We start from the raw sequence: 16594 nt of genomic DNA on the forward strand, positions 1-16594 counted from the left end.
GGAGAGAGACAGCGCTTTTCCTGTCTACCGTGGACGGCCTAGTCAGCTCACTCTCAATCCCCATCTTGTTTGGGGATTTTGAAGTTTGACAGTCATGGGATTATGTCATCTTCTTAAATCGTTATGAGTTTTGTACTCAGTTTGCATGCAGAACAAGAACTCTCATAACATCTAAGACTGCCTACAGGAAATTACTTCAGTACATTCCCTTCTCCTTGTATTTCAGTTGAAATAAGACAGAATTAGATCAGATTTAACCAACACAGATTATGCTAAGTATTGTCAGGAGAATATAAAGAAACAGAATTAGTTGAAGTTGATAACCAAGGCATGATTTCAGAGAATGTGACTTCTTCCTCTTTAGAAAAACAAAACAAAGATTCTCATAGAGACCATTTATAAAATAGTTATTTAAAGTTCTTATTAGCACAGTTCCTGGCTCATGTAAGCATTCAGTACATGTTAATTCTGTAATTATCAATTCATTACCAGATAGAGTTAATACCTGTTGTGTAGGGTTCTGTGCTAAGTGAATGGTTTAGTTCCAATATTTAAGAAGCTATGGCTCTAATATTTTGGCCCAGATGAGGAATTTTCAGTGAATCATCCTTGCATCATGAATTTTCTGTTTTCTGTTTATTTATGTGGTTTGTGTTTTTTGTTCATCTGCTTTTTGTCTTCAAAGCAGCATTTGCCTTTTTGTTAGTAAGGTAATGGTCTCATGGAACTGGCTTCAAACAACAATGCAGTAACAAATCTTAAGATAATGATAACAGTAATAAAGAATTTAACTCCTACAATATAAGTAAGGAATTTTACTGATTTGTTTAAAGCTTTCCCTCAAAGCCATAACATGGGATATTTTATTTTATTTTTTTCCCTCCTGAAAAGGAATCTAATTCAAAATGGACATTCATTAATTTAAGTGCTTAATGTTCAGTACTTGCTTAGAGAGGAGAAAGTAATTTTATTCTTATTCAAAGTCAGATATAATTGTGAAGGTAAATTGTTTTTCAAAAGAACCAAATCATTAACTAATTCTCAAAGCCACTACTGTTAACATCTGACTAGTTAGTATCTTAGGGATAGCTGTAAGTATTACAAGTTAAATGCTTCTTCTGTGATAATTCTACTGTTATTAGATTTGAAATATCCCAATTTAACCTCATTTAAACTTAGATACTTTGTTGACTTTATATTTTACTTAAAAATTTTTTCCTTACTGTTATGGAAAATTTCAAACATAAGAAGTATAGAGAAAGGTATAAAGGACTCAAGTGTGCCCAACACCTCGCTTTAATGTTTATCCACTCATTTGGCTGTTTAATTTTGAAACAATTTTGTAGGTATTTTAAAAATATCTGGCTTACTGTCTGCATATATCAGATAGTTTTGTTTAATTAACAGAATCTCAGGTAAGAAAGTGTCAAAACCTTCTCCCTCACAATAACTAAGAGTAGTTGTCTTTTTTCTCCTCTATAATATCTTAAAAGCAAGTAGAGTTTTTTTGTTTTTTTTTAAATTTTAAAATACTAGCAAAAACTTACTTTCTGCCATCTTATTCCAGTTTAACTTACATGTGTAGAGCTGGAGCAATTCGGACAGATGACAACTGTATTGTATTAAAGGTGAGCTAATTAATTCTTTCTAAAAACGTGAAAATTACCCAGCTATTTAAGCGTTGGCTGTAAATATTGATATTCCTTTTTCCTTTTACATATTTATCACTACGGCATTTGAACACAGCAAGAAATAATATTAAAACATAATGCTCTTCAACGGGATAACTTGTAGTTTTTAAAAATTGGTTTTAGATGTGTTTTGAAAGTCAAAGTAAATCTTTACATGTCAAATTTTTCACTTTTATGGTAATTAGAAGGATGTAAATACTATAAAAATATGTAAGATTCAAGTTAAATAGAAAATATATTTTAATACTTGATTTTCATTGTTTTCAACACAGTTTTGTAGGTAAAGCAGTTTGCTAACTCTTCAGATGAAGACTTAATTTCACCCTCATGGCAGATAATAAAAAGGCATAATGAGAAAGAATAAGAAAATAACACTTGAAAGCAATCATCATTATTGTGGTGTGTCAGATGCAACTAGAACTCAGAAAAGCCCAGATGAAAGACTAGCCCTAAAAGTCCTAAGACCTGGATTCTGGTTTTAGCACTTCCACCAGTGACTGGGTTGGTAGCCTTGGGCACATCCCTTATTCTTTTGGTGCCTCCAAGTCCTAATTATGAAAATGGGAGCAATAATTCCTGCTCATCTATCCCACAGGGTTGAGAATAATAATAATACATTAAATGCAGTAAACTTCTTATTAACTCTAAAGAACAGAATAGCTGTAAATAGTTTGTCATTTTGTGAGTGTGAAATCTCTCATTATCTGTGTTCAAAATGAACCCAAGGATAAAAGACCATTAAGAAGATTAATGTTTCCCTTAGTCTTTGGTGAAGCAGACAGTTGATGTAATGAGATCTGAGGACCCCTAAGTAGGTAGCCCTGCATAGAGCACTGAGGGCTTCCACATCCTTACTTAACTGCTCTATCCCTACTTTTCTTTCTCATTGATAAACTTGTTTAATAATATCTTCTTTGGATAGTAGTTGTGAGTATTAAATTCAATAATCCATGAATTTATGGTATTGAAAATGTTGGTAACTATTCAAAGGAAAATAAGAATAAGGCTTTCTTCTTGGAAGCCTAGGGTTATATCTTAAAGATGGAATCAACCTGATAAGAGATCAATAGTGAACAATGAAGTGCTGAACTCTGTGGTAAAGCTATGATAGGAACTTAGAACAAAACATAGTTGACTGTGGCTGTAGAGGAAAGCTTCATGTAATTCTAACGTTTCAGTTTCTATTTCCATATCAACCTTTAAAGTTAATTCTTCAGCCTTAGAAATATAAACATGGGATATTTTTAGTGAGAACCTAATGTAGGGCTTCCCACGTAGCTCAGTCAGTAAAGCATCTGCCTGCAATGTGGGAGACCTGGGTTCAATTCCTGCATCAGGAAGTTCCCCTGGAGAAGGAAATGGCAACCTACTCCAGTATTCTTGCCTGGAGAATCCCATGGACAGAGGAGCCTGGCAGGCTACAGTTCCCTGGGATTGCCAAAGTTGGACATGACTTAGCGCTATCTTTATCTTTATCTTACGGTAGGTTAATTACCAAGCCAAGATTTTCAAAGGACCTCAGAAGTAAAACTGATATCACAGTCATTCCAGGGAGTTCTTTGGAGAACCAAGGAACTGTGATTGGTACAGTTCACTTGGATTAGAGGAGAACTGGTAGAATCTGAGCAATTGGGAAGATCACTGAATTTTTAAAGCTGTATTTTGTCTTTGTAATCTCTAAACAAAAAATTGAAAGTCATCCCAGCCATATCACACTCATTAAGGAAAAGATTCTGGAGTAGGAAATGGCAACCTACTCCAGTATTCTTGCCCAGAAAATTCCATGGAGAGAGGAGCCTGGCAGACTGCAGTCCATGGGGTCACAAAGAGTCGGACACGACTGAACACAAGGAAAAGATAGCATGCTTTTTCTATGGCAAAATTTTTCCTAATTAAACTGCTGAATTATTTTAGGTAAATAAATACATAGACAGGGCAGAAGCATCAGCAGTGATATATTAGGGATTCTTGAATGTCTTTTGTAAGGTTGTATGATAAAGCTTCAGTCTCATCAATCATAAAAGCCTAAAATATATGTGAGTTTAGTGTGCCAGTGTAAATGATTAATGCGCACTGAATTTTGTTTTTACATTCCAAAACAAATCCTTTTATTCTCTGAAAGTCTTAATTGAAATATTTGATTACCAACATGACTCCCAGTAAAAACCATTGGGTTGATTTAGTTACTGTATGATCTCCATCATGCGTTTTCCCTTTACCAAAAAAGCAAATAATTAATTTCACTCCTTCCAGACATTGCCTTGTTTGGTTCGAATGTGCAGTAAGGAGAGGTTACTAGAGGAGAGAGTTGAAGGAGCTGAGACACTCGCCTATCTGATTGAACCAGATGTTGAGCTGCAGAGAATTGCTAGCATTACTGATCACCTCATTGCCATGCTTGCTGATTACTTCAAGTATCCCAGCTCTGTGAGTGCCATCACTGATATTAAAAGGGTATGTTCTCTTTTCCTTTTCAGCAGCTCGAGAGAGGGATTTTTAAAAAGATTTTCTTACTGTTCACTACTTTGAACCACTTGATAAATTACAGTTCAAAGCCCTTATAAATAAAGAAATCTTTTACTTTTGGTAAGAAAGATGATGTTGCTTTATGAGTTTTTGAATTCAGTCTGTTAAGTTTTTTAGTAAGGAGGTAATCAAGAAATTTCATCCCTGATTCCCACCTAACCCCAAAATAGTAGGGTCTCTAAGCTAGGGTTATTGACATTATATCAACATCCTCATCCTTTTCAAGGTTCCAGAATCATCTCTGTTGCTATATTCTCATTCTTTAGAACAAAGATAATCTTCTGTTCCAGAAGACTGAGTGGCTTTATTTTACTCTCTGCCACTGTTTTTTCCTATCTTTTCTAATTTTTGCCATCTCCTCTTTCTTTTCTGCAGTTTCATACTGTGTTTTGGGCCTGGTAGTTGACAGTAAAGCACCACCTAACCTCTAGTTTGACAGCATCAAGGACCAAATTGTGCTAACTTTTTCTCAAACTATCAGTGCCTTAGAATGGTAGATATTCTTTTTGGCTTTGTTTTTCTCAACCTGTTTGTCATATGCACTTCTCTAAGCATGAGAGATAAACATTCTGTTAGAGAAAGTTTATTTAAGGAGGTCATAGTAGAGAGAGCATTGCCTCTTAAATGGTAACCAGTACTGTTTCACATATGTGACTGTGTTTTTAATGCCACTGGTCCCAATGGTAAATTTTTAAAACTATTCTTTTGACCTCTCCCCTGCCCTTGGGTTTCAAAAAACTTCATCTGGTAGGCAACTGTTCTTTTGGCATTTAACACTAAAAATAAAACAAACTATTAAGGGTATACCTTTCTCTGTCTCAGAAAGAGCCTAGAATAACTTTCATTGATATTTGTATTAATGTACTCTGCCCTTTATACATTAAAGTTTTGTGCCTACCCTTCCTTCAGTATAGCTCAGTTGATAAAGAATTCACCTGGAATGCAGGCGACCCCAGTTCAATTCCTGGGTCAGGAAGATCCTCTGGAAAAGGGATAGGCTGCCCACTCCAGTATTCTTGGGCTTCCCTCGTGGCTCAGCTGGTAAAGAATCCACCTGCAATATGGCAGACCTGGGTTCTATCCCTGGGTTGGGATGATCCCCTGGAGAAGGGAAAGGCTACCCACTCGAGTATTCTGGCCTAGAGAATTCTATGGACTGTATAATCCATGGGGTCGCAAAGAATCGGACACGACTAAGCCGCTTTCACTTTCATTTCCCTCAATAGTATTGTTTTTCTGGCAGAAGTGGTAGATTATATTGAGCCATCTTGCCTTGTCTGTTTTCCCTCTGACCACTTACTCAAACTGACACAGTACTTCCCAGTACAAACATATATGAGCAAGTCCTAACTATAGCCCCATGAACTCCTTTAGTTGACCATCCCAGCAAGCAAATAGAACACTTTGATGGATACGAGAGTGAAGAAACAGTTATAAGAACTTCTAGCCTACATATGTGCAAAACTAACTGGTATATAGATTATCCCTTCTCCTAGGGTATTTCCATCACAATAAAACTGGAATAATAATGGCTTTTAAAAATCTCCTAAACCTAAGTATTAGTTTGTTTTGTCATCTTTATTTTTGATACAATGGTTTCTGACATAGAAGTGTGGATACTAGACCGAAAAGGGACTTTTTGCATATTAATAAATGTGTGATTTTCACGATACTTTATTTAAGTCCAAGTCAGTATTCTAGTGAGTTATGACTGGAAAGTAGTTAAGACATAAGAACACATATTTTAGAACTTACACATCAAAATGAATATTGTATATTGGGAGATTCCTCCCATAAACCGTCTGTGCCCGCTTTGATCAAGATATTTTTGGAGCTACGTTAAGAATTGCCTTTAGAACCACCCCATCTGAGTTTCAGTTTTTTTTTACTGTGGAGTTTTTGTTGTAGTTGCTACTCTAAATGACATTACCCAGCTGGGTTTCTCCAACTTCACACACAATGACAATTAAAACTCTCTTAGTTGATGAAAATATGTTATTGTCAAGATTTGCTTGCTTGTATGCCATTCAGTTCTTTAGGAATTTTCAAAAGAGGGTCTCAGAATATTATGAACAACACCTACGTCTTTGCATAAGGCTGAAGTTTTCCAAGGCAACTTATTTGGGAAAAGTTGCCGTCATTTGGATGAATAAGTTATATCTCTTAGTTGTGAAATTATTTATTGATATGCCTTATAAATTTACTGGTTCGTATTTAGTCACTGAAAGTGTCCTAAGAACATACTTCTTTTTTATCTTTTTGGTAGTTTGGTGATAAATCAGGTATTTGGAAGAACTGATAACTGAGAAAGCCAGTTATGCATGTGAAAGACAGCATTAATTATTTCTTACCAGTAATTTTAATTAATGTATCCCAAAAAAGTCTCCTGAAAACAACTCTCAGATAGCTGTAATAGACAGATAGTAATGATTACCATTTTCTGTTGTTTATTAAGTATTTTTACAAAGATTTTCCTGCTTCTAAAAAGCTTTTTAAATGCTGACATTTGGCTAGCACTATTAATGTTTGGGAAAACCTTCTCAAAGATTGCAGCAGCACTCAAGTTATCAGCTGTATTCTAGGTCTGGAAAGGCCTAAGTATGCCATGTTGGTGAGAGATTTCAAAGAGCTGGTGGGGAATTCTCTGGTTGTCCAGTGGTTAGAACTCCACGCTTCCATTGCTGGGGGCACAGAGTCAATCTCTGGCTGGGGAACTAAGATTCCACATGCCATGGCCAAAAAAAACCCAACTGGTGCAAGCAAGCATCGGTGCCACTAAAGAAACTCTGAATTTTTAGGGCTCAAAGATCACAAAGGTTTTTCATATACTAGTGTTATCACATTTTAGACAGAAGCAAACTGCAAGAATTCCAGGTCTTCCTGACACAGACCCAGCAAGGTCTTAGTCATATGTGAGCCAAACGCCAAAATAACCAGCACTAATATGTTAGTAGCTGTTAAGCATTTTTTTTTCTTCAACTCTATTAGTTTATTGAAAATTTAATTTGTGGACTGGGTTGGAACACATCTTTTTTTCCTCCTGTAGCTTGATCATGACTTAAAGCATGCTCATGAACTTCGCCAGGCTGCATTCAAGCTCTATGCCTCTCTTGGAGCAAACGATGAAGACATCCGGAAGAAGGTGAGTCTGGGAGAGGGGCGTCCCCCAGTCCTGACAGCCAGCAGGCAGGGAGTGACGTCAACCTGAAAGTCGTGGTGAAGAGCACTAACAGTGACTGTTTGAATATAATAAAACAGAGTGACTAAAGGCATAATTGAAGAATGAATGGGACCCGGATTTGGGGGGTTGTTTGTTTTTTTAGAACATAGAGTGGCATGGCCGTGCTGGAATGACAAATAACCGGCGTGCTTTTTTGTGTCATTAATATGGATTATTATGTTGCACATTTTTGCATGTGTTCTGATAAAAACCAATTCTAGCACTGTGAAGCTTCAGATACCTTGAAAGACCTAACACTAGAATTGTAAATGTTATTTATGGAAATCCTTTCCAATGCCATTGAGAAATTCATATCTCTATTGTATATTGTTCTTTGATATGTGGCTTAGTTATGTTTTGATTTTTTTTGCTACTGTGCAAGTTTGATGTGAATAAAATCTTTGTGGAATAATGATTTTATGTTTAGTGAGTGGTCATCTGAATTTTCCAGCTCCCAAAAAATGTATCACTGGTATAGCACCTTATGTTATTGCAGTCTAGTCCAACACTGAGCTCATGTTCTTCATGAGAATAGTTCTAAGCAGGGAGTAAAGTATTGTAAGCTCTGATCTGGCTCCCTCTGCAGACCAAAATGCTGGAGCTTACTACACACAAAAATGTATAATCTAATAAATTATACACAAGACTTTAGGAACATCAGTAAATTAATTCATATGTTCTGTCTTGATGAACCATAGCAGAAAGCAAAATGTGGCAGTTTACTAAATCTTCCCATCCTGTGTATTGGTATTTTAAGGAGCCCTGAGAGAGAAATCACAAGTGTTGGGACTTTAACATGATTTAGAGAGGTAATTTGGGCTTGTAGAGAGAGAAGTATGTAATTAACTATAGGTTTATTAAAATAAATTGGACCACTGTTGGAGATAATTGAAATTAATAGCAGTAAGATTAGATATGTAAGTAGCTTTGATTTAAAATCTGTGCAGAAAACACAACTAAGCTGAATGTTTTCCATGTACCTCAATTTAGTTCAGTTAACAAGATGTTTTTGACTTGATATGTTTTAGTAAATATCTATGAAAATCCTTTTCAACACCTCTAAGCTTTAATTTGTAAACTGTTACTTCAAGGCAGACATACTAGTGGTATGATATTCCCTCTGTCTAAGCATGATTTATGGATATTGATGTTCATATGTTTCATTCAGTTTAGGAACATGGTATGTTGCCAAGAGGAGAGGCTTCTATGGCAATTCATATAGATAAAACATTTTAAAAATTGACGTGGACTATGTAACTTAAATACATAATGATTTGTTTGGGGATGGTTTAGTAGGGCCAATGGAAAGAGAAGTATTTTACCCATTCTTTTAGCTCAAGAAGGCCATGCCATGGACTGAAAGGGAGATAGATAGATGGACCATAATGAGGGGAAATAGGATGTCCATTTGTACTTCTTTGTACTTTTTTGTTAATAAACTATTGTTTTGGAATTAATGACTTTAATTTGTGATATCGTGTTCTAGAAATACAACATAACAGTCTGGTGATTAGTAGTCTAAACTTGTATTTATAATGTGTATAATTTCCTGGTAAGGCTAAATCCTGATAATTGCTGTAGAAAGATGACAAATAAAGAATAAGTTATAATTATTATAGTTTTTTTTGTGTGTGCTGAAGAAAAGATACTGTGGTATGCTGATGTGATGGGGATTCTATAGAGTTTTTAGGAAGATATTTAACTTCTGGGGAATTAAGTGAATAATTTACAGTTCATAGCAACTACTGAAGAGAGAAATTGTAAACTGAAAAATATAAAATAATTTTGTGATAAAATCTGCATGAAAACAGTTCCTAGTGGAGAATTCTTATTTTCAGTGTATAAAAAATGATAAATGATAACTCTTCCTTTGAATGCATTTATTTCTATTCTATTTTTTGTTGAAATAATTATTTGAATAGATTTTTATTTACTTTCTCTATGAAATATTTATTTACTTTTTGCACTATGCCTTAATGAACTTTGATTGTATTTCATTTTTTGGTGTAGATTCTTGAAGTACAATGTTTATTATTGTTTTATTTTTGATGCAATTTTCATACATGCCAAGATGGAATTTTAGTTTACTGAGTTAATGAGTGGGTAATCTCTGAAAGAGATTTCAAGGACTGTAGACCTATTTCCACCCCCTCCTTTTCCCTCACCCCAAATAAAAGCAACAAAAAGGCTTTATGTTTGCTCCAGGATACAAATAAGAGGTGTTCAATTGGTCTGCCCTTTAAATTGAAGATAGGAATGCGATTCAATAAATATAGGAAGTAACATATATCCCATTGCCTTTTTATGACCAGTTAAGGAAATGAGGCAGAATGAAGAAGAGAAAACTAGACCAGAGAACTAGAGACAGTGAGAGGTATACACAGAAGTAAAGGAGAAAGATACAGGCCTCCTCTCTTCATGGAATTATGGCTCTCTCTATCTTACTGCTTCTAAAGACCTCTTAAGGCCTGCTGTGATTTCATTTCTTGATACCTTCTCTCTGGGCCACACAGAATTAAGCTGAAGACTGAATATGACCTATAGGTCAGAGATGTACCAGTCCTGCTTTGAAGCAGTGTTGGTGTATTCCCATTAAAAGTAACTGTGTAACAGTCCCAGAACCTCATAAGCACTCAGTGAATATTGTTGAATGAATATATATAGAGAGAAATATAGAAATGAAAATGCAGAAATCATATGCAGAGTGACATTTCCTTTAATACCTCTGGATCTTTTGGTATCCTGTGCAGAACAAAGTCGGTATCCTTATTCCTAGCTTGGCATCCTTTATCACTCTGTGGCATACCTACAAATTTCCTGATTTCCTGTGGTGTCCTGTCAGTGAAAGAGGGTGGAAAGTGTCCTGCGGTGAAAGTCGAAACCATTACCATTAGCTGTGACATGAAGAGGGAGAAGAAGCCCAAGAAAAGATGAAGGACCGCTCAGCTTGACAGCAGATGTGGACTGGCCATATTAAACTTAGATAATTCACGATTTTGCTTAGAGAAAGCAAGGGCAGAGTAGGAATTGAGAGCTCGGTGAAAGAAGGGTCCAGAGCACAATAGCAGTGCCTGCACTGACAACTATGCCAGGTAAAAATTAAGTAAAATGCCAGGTAATCTTTGCCATGGGGAAAGTCTAGTTTCTAATGATAACCTTTACCACATGCTGCTGCTGCTAAGTCGCTTCAGTCATGTCTGACTCTGTGGGACCCCAGAGACGACAGCCCACCAGGCTCCCCCGTCCCTGGGATTCTCCAGGCAAGAACACTGGAGTGGGTTGTCATTTCCTTCTCCAGTGCATGAAAGTGAAAAGTGAAAGTGAAGTCGCTCTGTCGTGTCCGACTCCCAGCGACCCCATGGACTGCAGCCTACCAGGCTCCTCCGTCCTTGGGATTTTCCGGGCAAGAGTACTGGAGTGGGGTGCCATTGCCTTCTCCTTTACCACATAGTAATGCTGACTAAGAAGTATAAGTTCGGTTAATGGGATGGTAACAAACAAGTTAGAAAACTAACAAATTATTTCAAGTACTGGTATCCCAATCAAAACCCCAGTCAGTTGGTTAAGTCATGCAGAAGCAGCAGTGGCAAACAGTCCTGTAATTGTGAAATCCATTGTTTTATAACAACTGCTTTTTTGAAGACCATCTCTTGATTGGTATCTATTGATCATCAATTAGGTTGGAAATTTAAAAGGATTGTCTCTCTTACTTTCTTCAAGGAGGTTATAGAATTTATCAGAAATAGCTAGGAAGTGTAAATTGAGGAAAATTAGGAGTATATTAAATATGAATAAATTAAAATTTAAGGAAATTAATAAACTTAACTAGATGTTATTTTTATTTTTGATAAAACACGTTACAAATGTTAATGTAGTACTTATTGTAGTCTTTGCTCCTTTGAGATATCAGACTAATGGAGCCTTTCAGAAAGCTTTCCTCTTGGATTTTGAGTACTTTTATTTTAGCTGGAGATCTCCTTTATGGAACTAGACTGTAAGCCCCACGAGGGCAGGGATTTTTTAAAATATTTTGTTCCTGACTGTAGTCCCAGCATCTACAATACTATTGAGTGCATAGTTGACACTTAACTAGTATTTGAAGAATAAATGGATGAATGGGAAAAAAAAAAAACCAAGCAGATAATTGAACCATATTGCAAAATTGGATTGTTAAGCACTGTTAATTGTATTATAAATGGACCTCTCTGCATTAAGAACTTTCATAACTTTTCTAGCAATTCTACGGGTATGTGAAGAGAGGAGATTTAAAATAGAGAAAACCTACATCTGATCATACAGGCAAGGGGTTTCACTATACTTAGCATTGGGGGTATAGGAATTTTCTATTTTCAAGAGGCAAACAATTCCAAGGGCATGTCTTGTACTTACTTTGATACAGATCAAAGAGAACATGTTTTATGATATGGTACTTGTTTAATTTTGAAATAATTTTTTACCATTTCTTAGTTTTTTCCTTTCTAAATGTGTGATTTTTAAAGATATATAGCACTCACAAATGTGAATCTGCACAGTTTTTTCCCCTAGGGATAAAAGTATGATTTGATTTATAGAAATTAGCCCAACTCTTAGAAATCAGCCTATTCTGTAAAGTGATATACAACTGGATAAAATAATTCCCAATTAATGTCAGATTTTTATGAAAATCATAATTAATGAAGGTCAGTAGTTTAATTCTACATAGATTGATTGAACTGCCTACATTGTATAAATAATGTTAGATGGGTGGAGAGAGGGGGGAAAACAGCAGGTATGATAAAGAGAAGTAAAGACACAGCCCTAATATTCAGAATTTATAATAAAACCTTAGTAAGTCAGAGAAAAGTAAGGAAATGCCAGTAAGAATTTGCAAGGGGCTCAAAGAATTATTTGGAACCAATTAAAGTGGATATGGTGATATCAGTGGACCTATCCTTGAATCAATTTGGAAATGAATAATTTAATATTTTGATGTTTTCTAAATGCCTGTTCTATCTTCAAGAATCAAAAACACGAAATCTTAAGTTTCTGTTCTTTGTAAGGGGAAAAAGACTAGTCACAGTGGTTTTTACATAACACATGTGAAGAAGGTAGCCAAGGGTGAGATATATTTTCTTTTTAAACAGCAATTTTTTTTCTTAGACAGTTTTTTTGAGAAGTATAGGCAGAGAAAAATGAGGAAAGGAAAGCAAAAAGAAGATTGAGACTTTGTCTTATACCCTCTTTTTCCTAGCAGAGGAAGTTTTATCTGCAGGGACATTTTAGTTTGAGATACAATGTATTTGAAATATCTAGCATGGTGCATGTAGGTGCTCAATAAATGGAAGCATTTGTTAGAATACCTTCCATGAATAATTTTATTGGAAGATTAAAGATAAATATATTTTTAAGTGTATTAGGGAAAAAAATTGAATGATATTGGGGCATAAATAAAAAGGTTTATAGTGAAGACTGCTTTTGTGCTATAAATTTCCAAGACTATTAGTTATTTGTTTTAGTAAAAAGAATATTTATAATTCAGAAGCATAGGTCTTTCCTTAGTTTATCTTTTATTAATAAGTTGTCTTCCTACTCTTATATTTTAAAATATATTTAAAATACTCATTTTCAAAACCTTTTTGTTGCTATTCCGTGCCCTCTGAAGCACAAAAACACTTTTGTTTTTCTTGGAGTGAAATAGAATTTACAATATAAATCAATAATTGGTTAAAATCATAGGTAGTAGATGTCTTGAGCAAAGTAAAGAGACCAAATTCTATCTAACTTTATCTAAGTATTAATTATTACTGTCTATGATTACCATAGATGTCATTTCTCCAAAGAATCATCATTCTTCAGAAACCATATCCCAAATGCACATGTTCAAATTTTGAACAAATGTAAATCTTCTGTGTTTTTGAAGTTATATGATTTTAAAGTGTATTTGTAAATTTAGGCCAGTTTTTCTTACTATCTTTTTAATATCTCAAAAATTTAATAAGCACTTCACTTTGAACTTTTTTAATCATTTGTTGTAGCTTTATTTTATTTTATAATTGGTCTTCTGTGTAACAGTATAATTGTACCATGAGTTTATATTTTTAAATATTTTGTGAAGTTCAGTAATTCTAAATGGTTATCTAAAAGGTATACTGTCAAAATTCTGTATTTGTCTCTGCCATGAAATCAGGCAGATGCAGAGAATTCTTTCTAAGCGTTAGTCTACATGTTGAAACAAATGCCTTGAACATTTTGAAGGTTTTCGACGGTATCACAGAAATAGCACCCTTCAGGACTTGGTTCTGCTACTGAATAACAACAATTCATTCAGAATTCAGAATTACTTGATTTAATCTGTGGTTAAATTGTTAGTTATCATCTGAAAGCTAATCTACTAAAGAATTTTAAATGAACTCTGCAACACTGATTCATGATGGTAAGTATTTTTAAAGAGTTCACCATGACAGGACCAGGTTTTGCCACTTGTCCACAGTATTAAGACCCTTGGCCTTCAACATACTGAAAGAAGCAAACCTGGGAGCGATAATGCTATATACATAATAGAGGTATTTATACAATCAAGCAATGAACTTATAGTTTAGACTTTGATTAAATGGAGACATAAAATTGAGAGTTATACTGTTTTTGTGGTATTGTAGTTACATAAATCATTGAATTACAGTTCTTGTTCTTTTTTTCCATAAGAAGTACAAACTGGTTGTTTCATTAGTTGTTTATAATATAATTAAGACAGATGTCTAATAAACCAAGAAATTGGCTAAAATATGGTATATATTAAAGACCATATTACATTATGGTCTATGTAGAGCTAAAATTAGTGACTTGGTTGGATTTTCAAGAATGTTCTATCTAGAAATGAATTAATTGTTTGGGATGATAAAATATTTGTGCAGAAGTAGACCTTGAGAAGATTGAGTTTGTGATGAAGAACCAGAATCAGTGCTGCATACTTCACTATATTGATACTAGCACAGGAGTTGGCAAACTATATCCTGTGGGTACTTATCACCTGTGTAATAATTCTGTAGCCTGTGAGCTAAAAATGGTTTTTGCAGTTTTAAATGGTTGGAAGAAGAAAACCAAAAGAAGAGTAATATTTCCTGACATGAAAAGTAAATTAAATTCTAATTTGTGTCCATAAAGTTTTTCTTCCTCTGTATCTCTTTTCAGCTTTATTGAGGTATAATTGATGAAATATCTATCAAGTTTTATTGGAATATAGCCATGTTGACTTGTTTATGCATTACCTGTGGCTATTTTGCACAATCACATGGCCCAGAAAACCTTAAAGTTTACTATTTGGCCCTTTGCAAAAAAACTTTGCTCACCCTGTGCTAAAACTGCATAGCTAAATAGAAACACCCATAAACCAGTTTGATGAAAAACTGTATTTCTCATTCTCTTCTTCATACTGGACTGTAGAAAGAAATGGGGCCCTACCAAAACCAGCGGGGAGGCGGGGAGGTGGCGGGGGGTGACTTGGAGATCAGTTGTCTGACTTCCTGAAAGAGCGGCATTGTCAAGTGTTGACAGTATGACATTGCCACTGGATGCTGTCCTACGTGCTGTTTCCCTTGTTTGAATGATTTTGGCATGTGACAGATCCCAGAAATTGGATGGTAATTACGGCTTTTGGTTATGATAGGAAACCTTAGATTCTGTATATTGATTAGCAGAGTTGTCAGAATAAGATTTTTCACCTTGTCAAAGAGAAAAATTAAGATCCATCCAGTTCCATTATTAAGTAAATATCTATTTAGCCTTTACTACATATGAAACATTGTGTTAGGTGTTGTTGGTCAGTCACCTAGTCGTGTCTGACTCTGCGACACCATAGACTGCAGCACCGTGGTATGGGGCATGTAAAAATCATGTAATTCAGATATTTACATCAAGAGATCATCTGTTTGGGAAACCAAACTTAGCAGAACTACCATTTATTGAGCACTTACTGTGTGCTGGGCACTGTGCTGATAAAGGTGCATTAGCACATTATCTCCCTTAAACCTTATACAACCTTGTAAGGTAAGCTGTTGCAGATCAGGAAACAAATGGTTTGACCAAGACCATCCAGCCAATAAGTGGTAGCCCCTAAATTGTGTTCCAGTCTCTCTCACTCCAAAGCCTGTGCTGTTAACCACTTCATTACTTTACTCATCTAAAATTAAATGCCCACTAGAGCCAAATTATGAAATGGCAAGAAATTTCACTGGGAGATATGTGATAGTCTGAAAAAAAAGTGCTCTGAATTCAGAAAACTTAATCATCTGTATTAAGTGGTTGCAAAGTATAAGATTCAGAAAATGTGTTTTTTCTCTCACATAGTTTTTGGTACAGAGTGAATAATGAGATGCATTAGTCACATCCATTTATTCATGTGGCATTTATGGTATACCTCCTCCTGTATTCCAAGAATAAAGCACTAGACTTGTATGTAGCTTGTGGGAGCCTACAACTTAAAGCAGTTAAGGAACGAGACACTAAATTGCTGTGTAGTAATTCTAGCGCCTCATGTGTGTGTAAAACGTCTCATCTACATTGAAAGCCAGTTTTGCTGTGATCTACCTAGATATGATTAAAATAAGGCTGTAGTTGAAGTCCATTTATATATTATAAAGAAGTTTACTTAAAAGCATTCTCATCCTTTCCTTCTAAGATATTAAGAAATAAAAGATCTCCATATCCGTTTTCCTTCTACATCCACTGAAGATTTAGTTTCTAAGGCCACTATCTTGATATGACTACACTGTAAATTAATATTCTGGAAAGGAAGCATCCAGAGTTAATGATATCATCTCAGAATTTTATTTTATAGACGGCTTCCTTATGGAATAGATTTGAACTTGAGGCAGCATTTTGAAATCTTTTAGTAGTTATCTCTTATCAAGCTATAATGTTCATAACTAGAATGTAAGCTCCATAAATGCAGTACTTGATAGATAACTGTGCTTGTATTTATTGAGTAAATTGTGTATGTCTGGGCATCAGAAGTCAGCCAGCCAACCTGTAGGATATTTAAGACTGTTGCGTGCACAGCTTTGTGCTGAGGAACAGGGACTGAGCAAGCCATTGTGCTGCATGGTTCTTGGGGCAGCACATCATTCAGACCCCTGAAAAACAGTAGGAGATGGAGGGGAAGTTTCTAGTTCTGTTGTTTGAA

At 35.2% G+C, this 16594-nt stretch overlaps 1 protein-coding gene across 21 annotated transcripts in view; it reads left to right on the forward strand.

Moving 5' to 3' along the window:
• Positions 1 to 16594, forward strand: part of ARMC8 (armadillo repeat containing 8) — a 108890-nt gene that overhangs the window by 55227 nt on the left and 37069 nt on the right. For all 21 annotated transcript variants that reach the window (XM_086359576.1, XM_086360101.1, XM_086359748.1 and 18 more), the window contains 3 exons: positions 1568 to 1628; positions 3945 to 4145; positions 7264 to 7359. In XM_086359576.1, coding sequence (XP_086215702.1) covers positions 1568 to 1628; positions 3945 to 4145; positions 7264 to 7359 — 358 coding nt within the window. The remainder of the gene's footprint in view (positions 1 to 1567; positions 1629 to 3944; positions 4146 to 7263; positions 7360 to 16594) is intronic.

Source organism: Bos grunniens, chromosome 1 (genome assembly GCF_055505025.1).
Source record: "Bos grunniens cultivar Pamir isolate PY7600 chromosome 1, Bosgru_T2T1.0, whole genome shotgun sequence".
NCBI classification, from domain to species: domain Eukaryota; kingdom Metazoa; phylum Chordata; class Mammalia; order Artiodactyla; family Bovidae; genus Bos; species Bos grunniens.